The sequence below is a fragment of the Microtus pennsylvanicus genome, chromosome 15, assembly GCF_037038515.1.
Source record: "Microtus pennsylvanicus isolate mMicPen1 chromosome 15, mMicPen1.hap1, whole genome shotgun sequence".
Classification (NCBI taxonomy): Eukaryota; Metazoa; Chordata; class Mammalia; order Rodentia; family Cricetidae; genus Microtus; species Microtus pennsylvanicus.
The window spans coordinates 14,378,054-14,394,656 of NC_134593.1; the positions used below are offsets into that span (position 1 = coordinate 14,378,054).

At 46.4% G+C, this 16,603-nt stretch overlaps 1 protein-coding gene across 1 annotated transcript; it reads left to right on the forward strand.

Annotated features, from left to right (window-relative positions):
• The first annotated feature begins 632 nt into the window (after positions 1–632).
• On the forward strand, positions 633–9,987 carry LOC142836078 (dehydrogenase/reductase SDR family member 2, mitochondrial-like). The gene is made up of 8 exons (XM_075950095.1): positions 633–772; positions 1,421–1,598; positions 2,192–2,293; positions 2,882–2,952; positions 8,338–8,389; positions 8,686–8,820; positions 9,538–9,593; positions 9,876–9,987. The coding sequence occupies exons 1-8, from the start codon at positions 633–635 to the stop codon at positions 9,985–9,987; spliced, it is 846 nt and encodes a 281-aa protein (XP_075806210.1).
• Positions 9,988–16,603: the final 6,616 nt, after the last annotated feature.

Genomic DNA, 16,603 nt, shown 5'->3' on the forward strand with positions numbered 1-16,603 from the left:
TTACGTCTTTGGTCCTTTCACGGCAAACCTGTGAATTACCTGCTCATCATCCTAAGGAGTCTCAGTGAACGGATGTTTGCTGAACCTCTATACATAAATGTGAGCACTTGATTCCAGGTAGCCAAAAACATTCCAGTTTAAAAGGTTGGACATGGGAAATCTTAAGCTCATAAACACCGGACTAGATAGAGCCATAGCCTCTTGAGTTGACCCAGGCAGGTCCAGCCTATAGCCCATTACAACTGTGAATGCAACCCAACACATTTATAAGTCTTCCTTTTGGATTTGATCCAGGCATATCCCCAGAGATGCTAAACAAAGAATGGTGTCCCATTGCAACAAAAACTTCCCTTCCCTCCCTGATCCTGGTCCTCCGTGCCTCCTCCTCACCACTGGCCCTAGAGCACTGAGGGAGTGTAGAACAGTGAATGTTATGTCAAAGTGTTAGGTGCTCCTGCTAGACTGAACTTCCGCTAGAGAGTCCTAGACCATGCCAGGCTCAGCCCAACACAGAGTATCAAAATAAACCCCTCCTTATAAGATCTGGTACTGTAACTATGTTTGCTTTTCTTTTCTAGAGGTCACCCTCTCTGGACCAAGCTCGCCAAAAAAGAAGAGCAAACAGAAACCCAATGTTTAGGCCTCTGATCCAGGGCTGGAAGAGACTCCCAGCCCTTGTGCCTGCACTCTCTGTGAGAAGCACCAGTAATGGATCAAACTGCAGACTTGCACTGGCCAACAAAGTCGCTGTGGTTACAGGGTCCACAAATGGGTGAGAGCAACCCGTTGGGAACTCGGAAGCTGTGGGTATCTCTGGATTTGGCTGACCTCCTTGTCCTAACCTTGGCCCACAAAGCAAGGCCTTAAGGCTTAAGAGTCTTGAGAATACGATTCTACTTAGAAACTCCAAGGGACTGGAGATAGAGCCAGTGCCAGATGTGTTACCAGCATGGCCCAATACAGGACACTCCATGGTGGATGGGCCCAAAATTCAGTAGGACTCATGAATGTGTCGTGGAGTAACTCATCAAAGGAAGGTAGAAGGGATTCAACCATTGCTTCAAACTTCTGTTAGTCGAAGGTAGTGCTGTGTGGGTTGATAGCGACATCCTTCCATGCCGAGTACCTATGAGCACTCAGCAGCATTCAGAGACCTGGGTCAAAGAGCTCTATAGTAGCAACTGGCTTGGGGACCGGGCGTGGACAGTCGGTTGTGGAGATGAGGCCAAAATCGGATGAGGAACACAGATTCAATTCAGCCTTCTTAATCATGCAGAAGTAGGGCATGAAGCTAGCTGCTCTGAAGCAGCAGAGAAAACTAGTTTGATGCCTCGGGCAAAAAAAAAAAAAACATAGCAAGAAAGAAAGGGGTCAACCCAAGTCTGAACTGTCACAACATCCTCTCCATCCTTGCCCACAGGATTGGCTTCTCCATTGCTCGGCGTCTGGCCCAGGATGGGGCCCACGTGGTCATCAGCAGCCGGAAGCAGCAGAATGTGGACCGTGCAGTGGCCACACTGAAGGAGGAGGGGCTGTGTGTGACAGGCACTGTGTGCCATGTGGGGAAGGCAGAAGACCGGGAGCAACTGGTGGCCACGGTGAGGGTACAGGGGTCCAGCTTCTATGATCCACTCGAGGGCAACCGGTTGAAGACTCCATTGCAGGACCTGACTCACCACCATGTCACTCAGTTCTGCTTGACAGTCCCATAATCTCCCCTGAACAGACCTGAGCAGGGAAAGCACACGTTCAGGGCAGGAGGGAGATGTTGGAGTGGGAAGCGCTTTAGGAGGGAAGGAAGCTGCATCCACCCGACCCTCCTGGAAGACCAGACCCTTAGGGAGAATCCAAGCAGGGACAGAGATATTAAAGAAAAACAAGTCCTGGTTCTTAGCCAGATCTAGAGCGTTCAGGAAAATGGAGAGCTGGTCAGTGTATTCCAGGAAAGATGTGTTGAGGAACTGGCAGGTTGGGGTACCTGGGGTGGGAGCACAGGAGCCATCTGAGCTGAAACCCCAGCTCTGTTCAGAAGTTTGCTGTTGGCTCCTGAAGAGACAACCAACCATTCTCTAGCCTTGCTTAGGGTTGTTCCTCTCCAGGACTGGATCCAAGCATATTCCCAGACCAACAAGAATGGTGTCCCACTGCAACTAAACTTCCCTTCCCCCCATGTCTTCCTCCTCCCCTGCAGGCCCTAGAAAGCTGTGGGGGTGTGGACTTCCTGGTGTGTGTCGCAGGGACTAATCCCTTGGTGGGGAGTACCTTAAGAAGCAGTGAGCAGATCTGGGACAAGGTGAGAACTGGGGAAGCTAACAAGAGCTGATAGAGCTCCATCCTCAGCACCTGGATAACCCTCTCCCCAGGTAAGTTTGAACACCTAGGAGTAGTTCTCAGCTCCCACACATCCGTGCTGTCCTAAGCTCACTACACAGAGCAAGGCCAGGAGTTCCGACTCACTGAGCCTCAATTTCCCCATCTGTAAAACGGAACAAAGAATGTCTAAGTTGAAATTCTGATCATCTAGAGAAGTGAATGTCTTTCTCCCTTGCCCAGAAATGTTTATTCTACAACACTGGCCCTTAGAGGCCATAATCCTGAAATTCAACCTTTCCTGGGTTTCCCTGGTCATCTGCTGTGACCCAGGTGAAGCAGGTACCTTTGGCGCTAAGAAAAGATATCCCGGACTTCATGATCTCAGTCCCCAGAGACATCAACCTGATCCCTTTAGTACTGAACCTCAAGATGTCGCCTTAGCCCCATAAAGGCCTCAATAAATTTCCTTGGCAGAAGCATTGTGTACACATTTTACAGTGCATGTTTCCCGCTATGAAAGAACACGAAACTGATTCTATCTCTTCTCTCTTATTTGCTCTGATTTCAGATCCTGGGTGTGAATGTGAAGGCCCCAGCCCTGCTGCTGAGCCAGCTGCTGCCCCATATGGAAAACAGGGGGTGAGGATCGAGAAGTGGGAAAGGGAGGAGTTACCCGGTATGGAACGTGGAGCAGGGAAGCAAGAGTGTGCCAATAACCCAAGCACAATAAAAGTTTGCCTTTCAGACTTCGGCATCACTAACAGAAATCAAAGAACCCGATCCATTATTGTGCCCAGAGAACGCAGTGGTCCAGGAATTTGTCGATGAATCTTTTGAAAGGAGAATAGGAGGGGGGGGTATGGGGGACGTGAGGGGTACTGAAATAGGAAGGCAGGAGTTCCCACAACTGTCCCGGAATCCAGAAATGAAAGTGACCTCTGTCGGCACGCAGGAGCGCGGGCCACAGGGACTGGTGGACCTGAGGTGCCGCGGGGCATCTCTGTAGCCTGCTTCTCTGCCTTCTGTCACGGGCCAGACCGGCCTGATCAGCTCCGTGTAGTCTCACCTGTGAGGGAGACTGGGCACCAACGGGATTTCCCACTAATCTCAGTGGCTTGAGATGTTTTCTGAAATGTGTTTTTCGGGAGTTGAGCATTTTTTTGGGGGGAGGGGGAGGGCAGGACCCCTGTCGCTGTTTTCCCAAGAACTGCAGACCCACCCCATCCTTGTCTGTTTTCCTTCGTCAGCTGGGTACGGCAGCCGTCTTGAGAGGTCAAGGTCAGCAGTTACCTGGCCCAGTCTCGTTCTCCCTGAAAAACCTCTTCTCTGGTAGCCGCTCCTGCTTCGAAGACGCTCGTTGGCAGTCTTCTGTGCCAACATGGCCCTCACTCTGTAACTCAGAGCGCTGAGCGGAGGTTGTTTCTGGGCCAAGTGCTTTACACATACTGCCTAAAGACTCGGCTTCCAGGGCTGGGCATGGAACTTAGCACACGTGGAGTGTCTTCTCAGCATGCATAGGGTTCCTGGGGAGAAAAGAAAGCCAATCTCTCTTCCGACTGCACTGCTTCCCTGTCTGGTCCTGTGTTGGCGTTCTGAGTCCAACAAGCACAGGCCGAATATTTGGTACAGGCCGGGTGTTGCTTCTCTAGACATAGCTGTTGCCTGTGAAATACGGCCAGCACTTCTTACTATGATGATGAAGCCCCGTTCCAGTTCCAACACAAGCATGCTGTAGGATTCGACTGAACCATATTTTCAAAAGAACCACATTTGCAGGATAAAAATGGCCAAACATCTTTGCCCATATTCTCATTCCTCCCACTCTTCAACTGGACTTTGGGAGCTCAGTCCAGTGCTCCCATGAGGGTCTCTGCCTCTATTTTCATCAGTTGCTGGATGAAGGTTCTATGGTGATATTTAAGATATTCATCAGTCAGAGCAGGGCAATGGTGGCACACACCTTTAATCCCAACACTCGGGAGGCAGGTGGATCTCTTTGACTTCAAGGCCAGCCTGATCTACAAGAGCTAGTTCCAGGACAGGTTCCAAAACTACAGAGAAAAAAAAAGCGATTCATCAGTCTGACTACAGGGCAAGTCAAGATCTGGCCCACTCTCCTTTATTAGGGTCTTAGCTAGGGTCATCCTTGTGGATTCCTGGGAATTTCTCTAGAGCCAGGTTTCTGCTAACCCTATAATGGCTCCCTCAATCAAGATCTCTTTCCTTGCTCTCATCTCTGTCCTTATTTCATCTCGACCATCCCATTCCCTCAAGTTCTCCTTGCCCCTCCCCTTCTCCCCTTCTTTTCCCCTTCTATCCTCCCTTCTCCCCCCATCCGCATGCCCCCAATGTTGTCAGGTGATCTTGTCTATTTAGATCTATATGTTTTTCTTAGGGTTCACCTTATTACTTAGCTTCTCTGGGATCATGAATTGTAGGCTCAATATCCTTTGCTTATAGCTAGTATCCACATATGAGTGAGTACATACCATATTCATCTTTTTGGGTCTGGGTTACCTCACTCAGCATAGTGTTTTCTAGTTCCATACATTTGCATGCAAAATTCAAGATGTTATTGTTTTTTACTGCTGATGGGTGCACCCACTGAAACAGTCTAACTGAGCTAATGGGAGCTCACCAACTCTGGCCAGAATGGGAAGGAAAACGCATAGGACCAAACTAGTCCCTCTAAATGTGGTTGACAGTCTCAAGGCTGGGGCAGACTGAGGGGCCACTGGCAGTGGCACCAGGATTTATCCCTACTGCATGTACTGGCTTTTGGGGATTCTATTCTCTTTAGATGTATGCCTTGCTCAACCTAGATATAGTAGGGAGGGCCTTGGACCTTCCCCAAAGCAATGTGTCTTACCCTCTCTGAGAACTGAAGTGGGATGGGGTGGGAGGGTATGTAGAGGGAATGGGAGGAAAGGAAGGAGTGAGAACTTGGATTGGTATGTATAATGAAAAAAGATAGTTTGTTATCTTTTTAAAAGAAAATAATAAATTCTTTAAAGAGAGAGAGAGAAAATGACCAAACGGTAGCTCATAGAGTGCAGTTCAATCCGATGGCTTTGGATTTTTCTTTTAGCAGCATGGTCCTGTCCATCAGAGGGTGCCCTCTGTGTGAGTCCGACACAAACAGACAAAAACAGCCAATGCTGGGGCTGATATGTGGAATATTCTGTTTCCCTGTAGCTGACCTGGGCACCTCTGCAGAACCCAGCTGCACAGAACTAGCTAGAAAGAACTAATGAGAGGACAGCACGGGCTGTGAAGTCCGAGGCCTTTAGATGGGGGCTCATCACTGCTGTGCATCCCTGACATTCACGGTCTTCAGGTCCAGCTCAGATGGTTAACGGACTCCTGAACATAACCCACATAACAAATGCCAGCTCCCAAACGAAGTAAAAAAATCTATCTATGTATTTTCTGTAATAATAATAAGTATTATTTGAAAGTAAAATGACCTGCAGCTTAGTTTATCATATAAGTAGTAGAGATATAATTTCATAATTAAATTCAGCTTACCATTTACAAAAATATTAATTTATTACTATTATTCTGGGATCTAAGCAAGCCAAATTGCTTCAATTGTTTTTGAAGAAGGCAGAATTTCATGAAATGAACTCCATTTAAAATATTTCCATCCAGTCTTGCCGACTTGCTAAAAGTCCTAATTATCCTTCTTCAAGACCCAATTTAAATGGAGCTTCCTGTACGCTGGAGAAAGCAGCACTCTCAATGTGTAATTCTATACTCAACAAATGCATCTCTCAGAAACCCAGGGTAGGGTTACAGCGTTCCGGGGCAGACAGGCGTCACTCACTGAAGGACATTCTAAGCCACTTGCTTCCTGCAGGAGGAATTAGACAGCCGGTCTGTAAAACCTATAAAACCTGAGACAAAAATTGGAGTGAAAGGTGGAGAAAATAGTAACATGAGCAAACCAAACCATCTATTCCGCAAAAACAAAACTGTCTTGGAGGTTTCAGAGAAATAAAAACATACAAAAATAATTTTCACAACAGAAAGATAGAAGTTGAGTTACACTGTTAAGAGATTCTTATGTTGTTTAGACAGAGCAAGGACATTATTATATTTTAATTAGTTAGACAGCTCCATTTTCCTTTCTGCACAGACAGCTCCAACAATGGCCACAGAGGACAAGATACATTTTTAAACTAAAAGGACAGGGAGGTAGAGACAAAACAAACAAAATCAAAAAGAAAATGAAAACAGACAGACAAAAGGGAACTGGGGTGGGTGGGACTTAAAAATCGCAGAATTGAAGGTTAGATGGTAAGGGATTCTTAGTTCATTGGTAAAACTGTTAAAATATAACAATCACCAAGCTGGGCCAGGGAGGTAAAGTGCTTGCCTCATGAGCATGGGGACCTGCGCTTGCTCCACAGAACCCACAAAAGGAAGCCCTGTGCTTCACCACTGAAGGCCCTAGCCACCCAGCCTAGCCACGGAGGCAAGAGAGCTCAGTGAAACATCCCTCCTCAAAGACAGCGCATGACACTTGAGAATGACACCCAAGCATGTCCTCCGATGTCCAGACACACTTGCATTCACACACTCATGTACACACACACACTCATGTACACACACACACTCATGTACACACACTCATGTACACACACACACTCATGTACACACACACACACTCATGTACACACACACACTCATGTACACACACACACACTCATGTACACACACTCATGTACACACACACACACTCATGTACACACACTCATGTACACACACACTCATGTACACACACACATGTACATACACACACTCATGTACACACACACACATACATTCAAGGGAGGAGGCTGGAGGAGGAGCAAGAGAGACTGGGAGCAATATAATATATAAATAAATAAAACCAAAAATGTATTTTTTAAAAAAATGGTGCTTTTGACAGATTGCTAGTGAAACTGATGAGGGAAAGAATAATATCAGGAATAAAGACAAAAGCACCACTAGAGAGGCAAAAGGCAATAAAACGGCATTAAGCAAATGAGAGTGCCAACCAGAAAACTTTGTGACGAACACAGGCTGAAACTGTAATGAAACACAATTTTTTAAATCATATACCCTACCAAAATTAATTCAAGAACGCATAGAAAATGGTTCTAATCTATTTTTCCTTATTTTATTAGGTTTTGAGAACTTCAAATGCTCGTTTGGATCATATCCATCCTTTCCTTCACTCCTCCCAGAGCAACCCGCCCCATCCCATTTCCTGGCTTTTTTTTTTTTTTATTCTCTCTTGTCCTCAGCGCAGGGTGGGTCTCCATGCCTACAGCTCTGTGCTGGGAGTAGGTCTGAGCTGAGCTCATGTAGATCTTGTGCACACCATCACAACAGCTGTGCACTTCTCTGAACAGTTGTCCTGCCGTGTCTGGAAAAACCTCTGGTCATCCAAAACCTCTGGTTCTTAAACTCTTTTGGCAGCCTCGTCCTGGGGAGGAGGAGGTGTGAGCGAGTTGTCCCGTGTTGGCTGAGCTCGCATTCTCTTCGCCTTGACCAACTGTGGGTTCCCCATCAGCCACAACAGAAGCTTCTGGAATGAGGGTTGAGAGATATAAGAGTTTGACAGATGGTGGTGGTGCACACCTTTAATCCCAACACTCAAGAGGAAGAGAAAGGCAGATCTCTCTGAGTTCAGGGTCAGCCTGGTTTATGAAGCAAGTTCCAGAACAGCCAGAGCTACATAATAGAAAGAACTTGTCTCAAAAATAAAACAGCAGTAAGTTTATACTATGTCCATTTAGCATAGTAATCCACAGTCAACTTCTTTCCAAAAACAAAGTCCAAACACAGGCGGCCTTTCTGTTACTATAACCTGATAAACATTATCAAGGACCTAGAGGAAAAGGAAGATAAATCCTGCCCGGCCTAAGCTGTTCTCTGTGACTCCCATGCCTACCATCCCCCAACACCAACTCTATTCTCAGTCACGCAGAAGATAACCGGGGTCAGCTTATGTTCTGTCCCTCTTTATCTTGCCAGACAAGGTTCCGTGGTCCTGGTGTCCTCCGTTGCAGCCTATATACCATTTCCTGTAAGTATGACTCTCTGTGGCTCCAGTCAGATTAGAGGAAACTCACCTTTTTCAGAAAATGGGGTGTATGGAGATAACTGGACGTTTAACAGAGGCTTTCTCAGAACTGCTCATAGGCAAAAGAGGCATTTCATCTTCTATAAATGCATGTAGGAGGAACATGTGCTGTCTCTTCTGAACGCTGACTTCCAAACTTGGTGATCAGGATACTAACCAGGACAGATTCCCTGAGAAGAACGCAGGAAACACAAATCCTCAATTCCAGTCTCCCCATCTGGCCCTCTTTCTGTCCTCAGAGGCTGGGAGTCTACAATGTCAGTAAAACAGCCCTTCTGGGACTAACCAAGACCCTGGCAGTAGAGCTAGCGCCGAAGAACATTCGAGTGAACTGCTTAGCACCAGGCGTCATCAACACAGACTTCGGTCGTGTGGTGAGGACCAAGGGCAAGAAGCTCATCCAGCCCCTGAGTTCTGGGCGCCTGCCGCCTCCCAGATATGCCCCTGCACTCTTTTTTATAAATCTCTCATATGATCATCCTGACCACAATTTCCCCTCCCTCCACACCTCCGAGTTGTCGTCCCTGCCACCTCCCCTCTCCCGGAGATCCACTCCTCTTTCCCTTCAGTAAAGAGCAGTCCCCCAGCGATATCAGCCAAACACAAGATACAATATTACAAGATACAAGACCAGGCACCAACCCTATCAAGGCTGGACCAAACAATCCAGTAGGAGAACAAGGGTCCAACGAGCCGGCAAAAGAGTCAGAGACACCCCCTCTCCCATTGTGAGGAGTCCTAGAAAAACACCGAGCCAAACAACCACAGCATGAGTGCAGAGGCTCTAGTTCGGACCATGCAGGCTCAGTGATTGTCGCTTCAGTCCCTGTGAGCCTACGCGACCCCTGCTTAGTTGCTTCTGTGGGCCGTGTTCTCCTAGTGGGACCTGCAGTCTTAGGCTTAAACCTTTGGTCTCCTTTACACTCAGATGTTCTGGTCCACAGCTTTGGGAATCCAATTAGAGTCAAAATCAGGGTCATCCCAGAGTGTCCCCAGAGAAGCCCTTTCACGAACATACAGCATGCGTCCTGCAGAGTCCATGTGACTGCATCCTGCGTGAACGGGACTCTAACTTCTGACCTTGCCTTTAGCTCACTGAAGACCCGGCCTTTGAGGACCATTTGAAGTATGTCTTTGGAATGCAGAGGTAGGTTATCATGAGGCAGACTCCCCTGTATACCTGAATTAGCAGCATGACCTCAGAACCTACATGAAAGAGGAGACGTCAGAGTCTGTTGCTCTGTGGGTCATTAGCCACTCCCCTTTCTAGGATCTGAAGATTCCCCAAAGGTTCCTCGCAGAGCCCACAAGCCTCCGCTTGTAGGTCTTTGCTCATCCCCACCGGGTCTTGATTCGGCAGCTTCCCACAAGCGCATGGGGCTGATGTGAGGTCATCACTGTTTCAGCCTCCTCTCCTCTCTCCATACAGAGTGGGTCAGCCTGAGGACTGTGCAGGAATCGTGTCTTTCCTGTGCTCCCCGGAGGCCAGCTATATCACCGGTGAGAACATCGCTGTAGCTGGCTGGTCCCCCCACCTCTGAGGGGCCAGAGCTCAGGCTCGCCTCCCCATGTCCCTAAGGCCATATGCGATAATGTTTTTAAAAATAAGCCTGTGTTCCAAATGTGTACACTTTGGTTCAAAGTTTTTAGAGAAATAAAACCTCATCAGAAAAGAGTTTGTAATGTAAAACTTGATTAAAAGGAACAAAACAATCTCAGTTTGCCAGAAAACAAAATGTGGGGCTCAGGAATCTTGGGTAAAAAGAAGAAAGTGTAGTTGAGCAGGGAGTGCTAGAAGCAAGGACAGCAAATTGGTTTTCTGTGCGCGTTACTAAATGCTTTCATGCAGAGTATTTCCTAAAGGGTCCTGTGAGCCTGGTCTCTTAATAGCTAATTCTGCAGCTAAGGTAGCTGAGACCTAGAGTCGATGCTCTGAGAAGACGTACGTAGTGTGTGAGCCGGAGCTGAACTACAATAGGGTGGAAGTAGCCTGGACTCACGCCCATCAGGTTCATAGCTAACTGCTTCCCTGCACACGCCTGCTACAGTGTACTAGCTGAAGAAATCCTTTGTTACCTCGTGTATGTCTTATAATTATGGGAAGCTAGCTAACATACACAGAATGACAGCTGAGGTTTTCCTTCTGAAAACTCAACTCCGGGGTTCCCCAGAGTCCAAAGATTCTCAGATAGTTGACACAAACCATCACTGCCCTCTACCGCGGCTGGGTCAGAAGCATCAGCACCTGGAAGGGACAGAAAAATATATCTCAGTGCCCTTCTACTGACCCTTAGAGAAAGATGTAAGCAAAAAGAGAATACGAAGTGGAGAGAGCCAAAGGGGGTATAGAGAAAGGAGAACTAGAACCCAAGCAGATATGTTTAGAGACCACACCTGTAAGAAGCAACACAAATTACAGAGCCAAACCAACTCAGAGATCTCCTACCCCAGATGCTAAACCAGTGAGTGGGTATACTGGATGAATTCCTTAACAGCACACATCATACACACACATGTGCATATGTACACGGAGCAGGTGTACATGGACTATGCTCTCGGAGGACCTCAAGGATTCTTCCTTGACTGAAAGAAAGAGAAATATACTAAGGGAAACCAACATCGCTGGGAAGCTTAAGGGTTTTTGTGAGCTATTGGTAGAATGGCTATTGGTAGCTGGCCTTGGAGGCACACCTTTAATCCCAGCACTCTGGAGGCAGAGACAGGTGGATCTCTGTGAATTCAAGGCCAGCGTGGCCTGCAGAATGAGTTCCAGGATGCTAAGGTAACACAGAGAAACCCTGTCTCAAAAAAACTAAAGAAAGAAAGAAAGAGGAGGGAGGGAGAGAGAGGGGGGAAGAAGGAAGGGAGGGAGGGAGGGAGGGAGGGAAGGAAGAAAGGAGGGAGGAAGAAAGGAAGAAAGGAAGGAAGGAAGGAAGGAAGGAAGGAAGGAAGGAAGGAAGGAAGGAAGGAAGGAAGGAAGGGCTATTGAGAAAGCATCTACAGGACTGGTATCTCCTATTGTCCAAGTAACAATAAGAATCCAAAATGGCAAAAGGATGGCTCATAGGTGAAGTACTTTCCACACAAACTTGAGGACCTGAGATCGTACATCCAGGACCCATAGTCAGGTGCAGTAGCACAAGTGCCTGCAACTCCAGCACTCCTGTGATAAGATGGGAGGCGGAGGCCTGAGAATCTCCCGAAGACCTTGACCAGAGAGCCTGCTCACAGCTGCTCACAACAAAGGCACAGCAAGGCAGAAGGCAGAGACTGCACTGTTCTCTGACCTCCACACATTCACCCACTCACACATGCGAACATGCACAGCACACATACACATTAAACACACACATATAAAGATAAATATTTTTGCCAGGCAGCAGTGGCACACTCCTTTAACCCCAGCACTTGGGAGGAGAGGCAGTCATATCTCTGTGACCTTGAGGCCAGAAGAAATTCCAGTACAGCTGAAACTACACAGAAAAACTTTCTCAAAAAACAAAAACAACCCCCCAAAAAATATTACAATATTTTAAAATATGGGTTGGAGAGATGGCTCCAGGGGTTAGGAGCTCTGGATGCTCTTCCAGAGGAGCAAGCTTTGTTTCCCAGAAGCCATGTGATGGCTCACAATCACCTGCAACTTCAGTCCAAGATATACGATGCCTTCTCTGTCCCCACGGCCACCCAAGTGGGGCTCAGACGTATATGCAAGCGAAACGCTCACACAGGTAAAAACATTAAGAATTTTTTAAATAAAAATAAAATAGAAAAACCATCCCATCCTAATTGTTCTCCAAGGAGCAAAGCTATAATCATTATGAGGGATTTCTGAGCCACGGAGATATTAGCAAGGGCTAACAGGCAGTGGCATTAAGGCTAATAGGGCAGAGGGGAGAGATGGCTCAGTGGTTAAGAAACTCACTGCTCTTGGAGAGAGTTCTCCCTAACTCCAATTGCAGTGGATCAAGTGTCTTTTTCTGCCTCTCACGGGCACTTGTACATACACTGTGCACAGATGCATACATTGACACATAATAATTTAGACTATACAAACACATAAGTAAAAATAATCTTCAAAAAACTAATAGAGTTGGGGCTGGAGAGATGGTTCAGTGTTTAAGAGCACTACCTGCTCTTCCAAAGGTCCTGAGTTCAATTCCCAGCAACCACATGGTGGCTCACAGCCATCTGTAATGAGATCTGGTGTTCTCTCCTGGCAGAACACTGCATACATAATAAATAAATATTTGACAAAAAAACCCAAAACAAACAAAACCTAATAGAGCAGCCACTGAGTAGTAGGGGCTGGATCATTCTAGTCCTTTTAGTTTGAACTAGGACCCTCACAGCCACTCCACGTGAAGGTGGACAACCGGTCCTCGTTTTGGCTGCTACTCCCAGCATAGCGCAGCAGATACACGGACCTTGTCCTGTTGCCTCTGTCTGTCACACACAGATATTGGTACGGGTCTTGTAACTACTGGAAACTTTTTGCCACTTCTATTTTGGGGTTTGAGGGACTTATAGATGCTTTCCAGGGCCTTAGGGCTTTAAAAATAGAATGTGGGGAGATCTGGCCACTATGCTGCGCTATCTCCACTCCCTGAGAACTTGGGAGAAGAACACCCCAGGAAAGGAAAAGGAAAATTAATTCATCCTATTCTAGAGGGTGCTGTGACACATTTGTGTAGGTCACATTGTTTGGAGCAAGAGTTCAAGAAACTAGGCCAAAAATTATAGAAATGTCTAAGTGCTGTTGTCACAATTTAAAAGGGACTTGGGCTGTTATGTTAACTGTATTAGTCAGGGTTCTCTAGAGTCGCAGAAATTATGGGATGAATCTCTCTTTCTCTCTCTCTCTCCATGAGAGAGAGAATGTGGGGAGGGGGGACAGGGGAGGAATTTCTTAGAATGACTTAGAGGCTGCAGCCCAAAAATGTTGTAGCTATAGTTCATTTCAGACATGGTCAAGTTGACAACCAAGACTAGGCATCACCCTTACTTCCCAAACCTGTGCATCCAGCACAGAGCAGTTGAGACGGAGGCCCCTTACTCCAACAGGTTAGAAACGATTTCTTTACAAGCAGCTTCATGATTTCCATGAGTCCCAAGTCCTATTTCAGTTTCCTAGAAGGCAACAAAGGAAGAAAGTAGCTTAAAATAGGTCTAGTCTATGGCTACCTGCCACACAACAAGACCAAGCCAACAGCAAGATCAGTTAACATTGAAACACTCACTCAGTGGGTTTCTGATGGCCCTTCTTGGTTAACTACATCTGGAATTAACAAAACCCAAGCAGTGAGAGCACCTGTGAATGACTTTTCTTTAATTATGTAATCATTTGAAGTGGGAAGAAACACTTTTAATCTAGAGATTTTGTGGTGGGAAGATCCACCTTCAATCTGGGCCACACGTGGTGGAAGTCTACATAAAGGACATGGAAGATGGAAACTCTCTCTTTGTGCCTGGTTGCCCTCACTTTGGCTGACAAGCCCACTCCTTGGCTGGCATTAGAGCCTACTTCTTCAATATCCCATCATATGCTGAAGACCAGCTGAGACATCCAGCCTGGGGGACTGAACAACTACAAGGTTCTTGGACTTCCCATTAGGAGTCATTGTTGCCTACCAACAATGGACTAGCAGGACCACAGCCCGTAAGCTACTCTAGTAAATCCAGTGTGTGTGTGTGTGTGTGTGTGTGTGTGTGTGTGTGTGTGATCAATGAGAGAGAGATTCATTCTATCAGTTCTGTTCCTCTACAAAACCCGATCTATTACAGGGTTTGGTAACAGAGTGGTCTTAGAACGGCGGAAGTGTAAGGATGAACTTTTTAGGTAAAGTTTCCAATTTGCCAACAGCCACAGTTACTGATGCCACTCCTTAGAGCTCAGAGGATATTGAAAGCCCGTGGTGTAAAGTATTTTACAAGCTTGTAGAGACAAACACACTTGATTATCTTGATGCATCAATTGTGAAAGGCAACAGATTTGGGCACTCTGTATATAAGACTTTTGACTACCTACGAAAAAAGAAGGAAAATGGAGACGCTGGTTGGTTGCTCCTAGCATCTCTGAATAAACCGACAAAGGAAAATAATGAGTTCTGTGATAACGTTAACAATTTCTAGCATCTCAAAATGTGGTGAAGGACAACAATAAACTCCGATAAAACCAACCGGCTCCAGATGCGCATGAACAGTCTAAAGGTTTCTAAGTGTGCCCAGGAAAAGAATCTTCTCTCTAGCAGCTACAGAACTCAAGTGCAGAAAAACAGACCAAAGCTTTCATTACAAGGTTGACTGAACTATACAGAAAATTCAAATCCTGGTCTTGGAGAATGTCGGAGGTTAAAGTAAGGGTAGTAATTGATAAAGAAGAGGATCTTGTAACTTGAGCTGGAGATGTGTGGGAGGACCCTGTTTGAACCCTCAGCTTCTCAAGTGTTTATCTCACCTGAGGGAGTAGTCTCCACCCTCAACAGAAGATGAACTCCCACCCACCCACCCCCTAAAATACTGCCTTTTCTGCCTTTGATAGAAGAAATTAATCCTTCATTATCTGTTAAACCAGCAGGACAATGTTGATGCCAGGCAAAATAATACTGAAGTCCCTTAGAGCCCACCAATAGTTGCTTCTAAACCTATAACCCGATTATAGGCTAAGCAGGCTCCTAGAGGGGAAGGAGGAAATGTAGCCCAGGAGGAGGGCACTACACTGCTAAAGAACTTACTGAGTTTGCTGATTCACTCAAACAGAAGTCTGCAAAACATGTGTGGGAATGGATTTTAGGGGTATTGGATAATTTTGAAAGGAACATAAAACTGGATCAGGCTGAGTTTACTGATATGAACCCACTGAATGGAGATTCTAGGTTTAATAAGGAAGCTCACACAGTTCTGTTTGAATAACTGTCTGAAGCATTTGTCTAAAGAAGGCCTACTGAAAAGGAATTGGAACTGCCTGATCACCCTTGCTTAATATTGAAGAACGGATTTTAAAGCTCAGGAACATTGCCTTGCTGGAGTGAATATACCGTGTGAAACCTAATCCTCCACAATGAGAAGGCCCAGATGGCATGCCCTTCACTGATCCTATAAGATGCACAATGGTGAGAGGGCACCAGCACATCTGAAGGGCTTTGTTGTCGCCCCCTTCCTTCCACGCGACCTCAGGGTTGGAGCCGAAGCTGCTCAGCTGCATGAATTAAATGCAGTGGACTTAAGTGGGCCCTGAAGTGCCAGGGGTCAGGTGGCAGCACTGAATCGCCAAAAGCAAGGCGGTCATAGTTATGGTAATAGGAGGCATAGACGAAGTCATGTCCTTAATGGCCTGACCCACAACAGTCGGCAGAGGCAAAGTGAATTTGACGGTAGTGTACTCATGTCCTTAATGGCCTGACCCACAACAGTCGGCAGAGGCAAAGTGAATTTGACGGTAGTGTACTCATGTCCTTAATGGCCTGACCCACAACAGTCGGCAGAGGCAAAGTGAATTTGACGGTAGTGTACTCATGTCCTTAATGGCCTGACCCACAACAGTCGGCAGAGGCAAAGTGAATTTGACGGTAGTGTACTCATGTCCTTAATGGCCTGACCCACAACAGTCGGCAGAGGCAAAGTGAATTTGACGGTAGTGTACTCATGTCCTTAATGGCCTGACCCACAACAGTCGGCAGAGGCAAAGTGAATTTGACGGTAGTGTACTTCTTATGGACCCTTGGTACTGGCTAATCCATCTTGGTGTTCCCTAACATGAAATAGGTAAGAAGTCTACTGCATTTTTGTTTTATTTGTATAAGCAGAAATTTCTCAAACAAATGGAAGAAAGGTTAAATTGGATCATGGCAAAGGGGATTTATGGCCCATGAATCAATTTTCAGACTTGAGTCAGTTTGCAAACCCAGATCCTTTTGAATGAAGGAGCAACTGGGTTCCCCTGAGGAAGGATCTTGATAAAAATACCTAAAGCTTTTGGTTAGCCTTTCTCTAGTCCTTCTCCAGAGGGACCCATGGCCTTTTACAAGGGTAACTGTACCCTGGGGGAAGGAAAGAGACTTTCCAGGGTCTATTGGATACTGGTTCAGAATTGACACTGATTCCAGAAGATCCCAAGGAAAGCTGTGGCCCTTCAGTTAAAGTAGGAACTTATAGAGG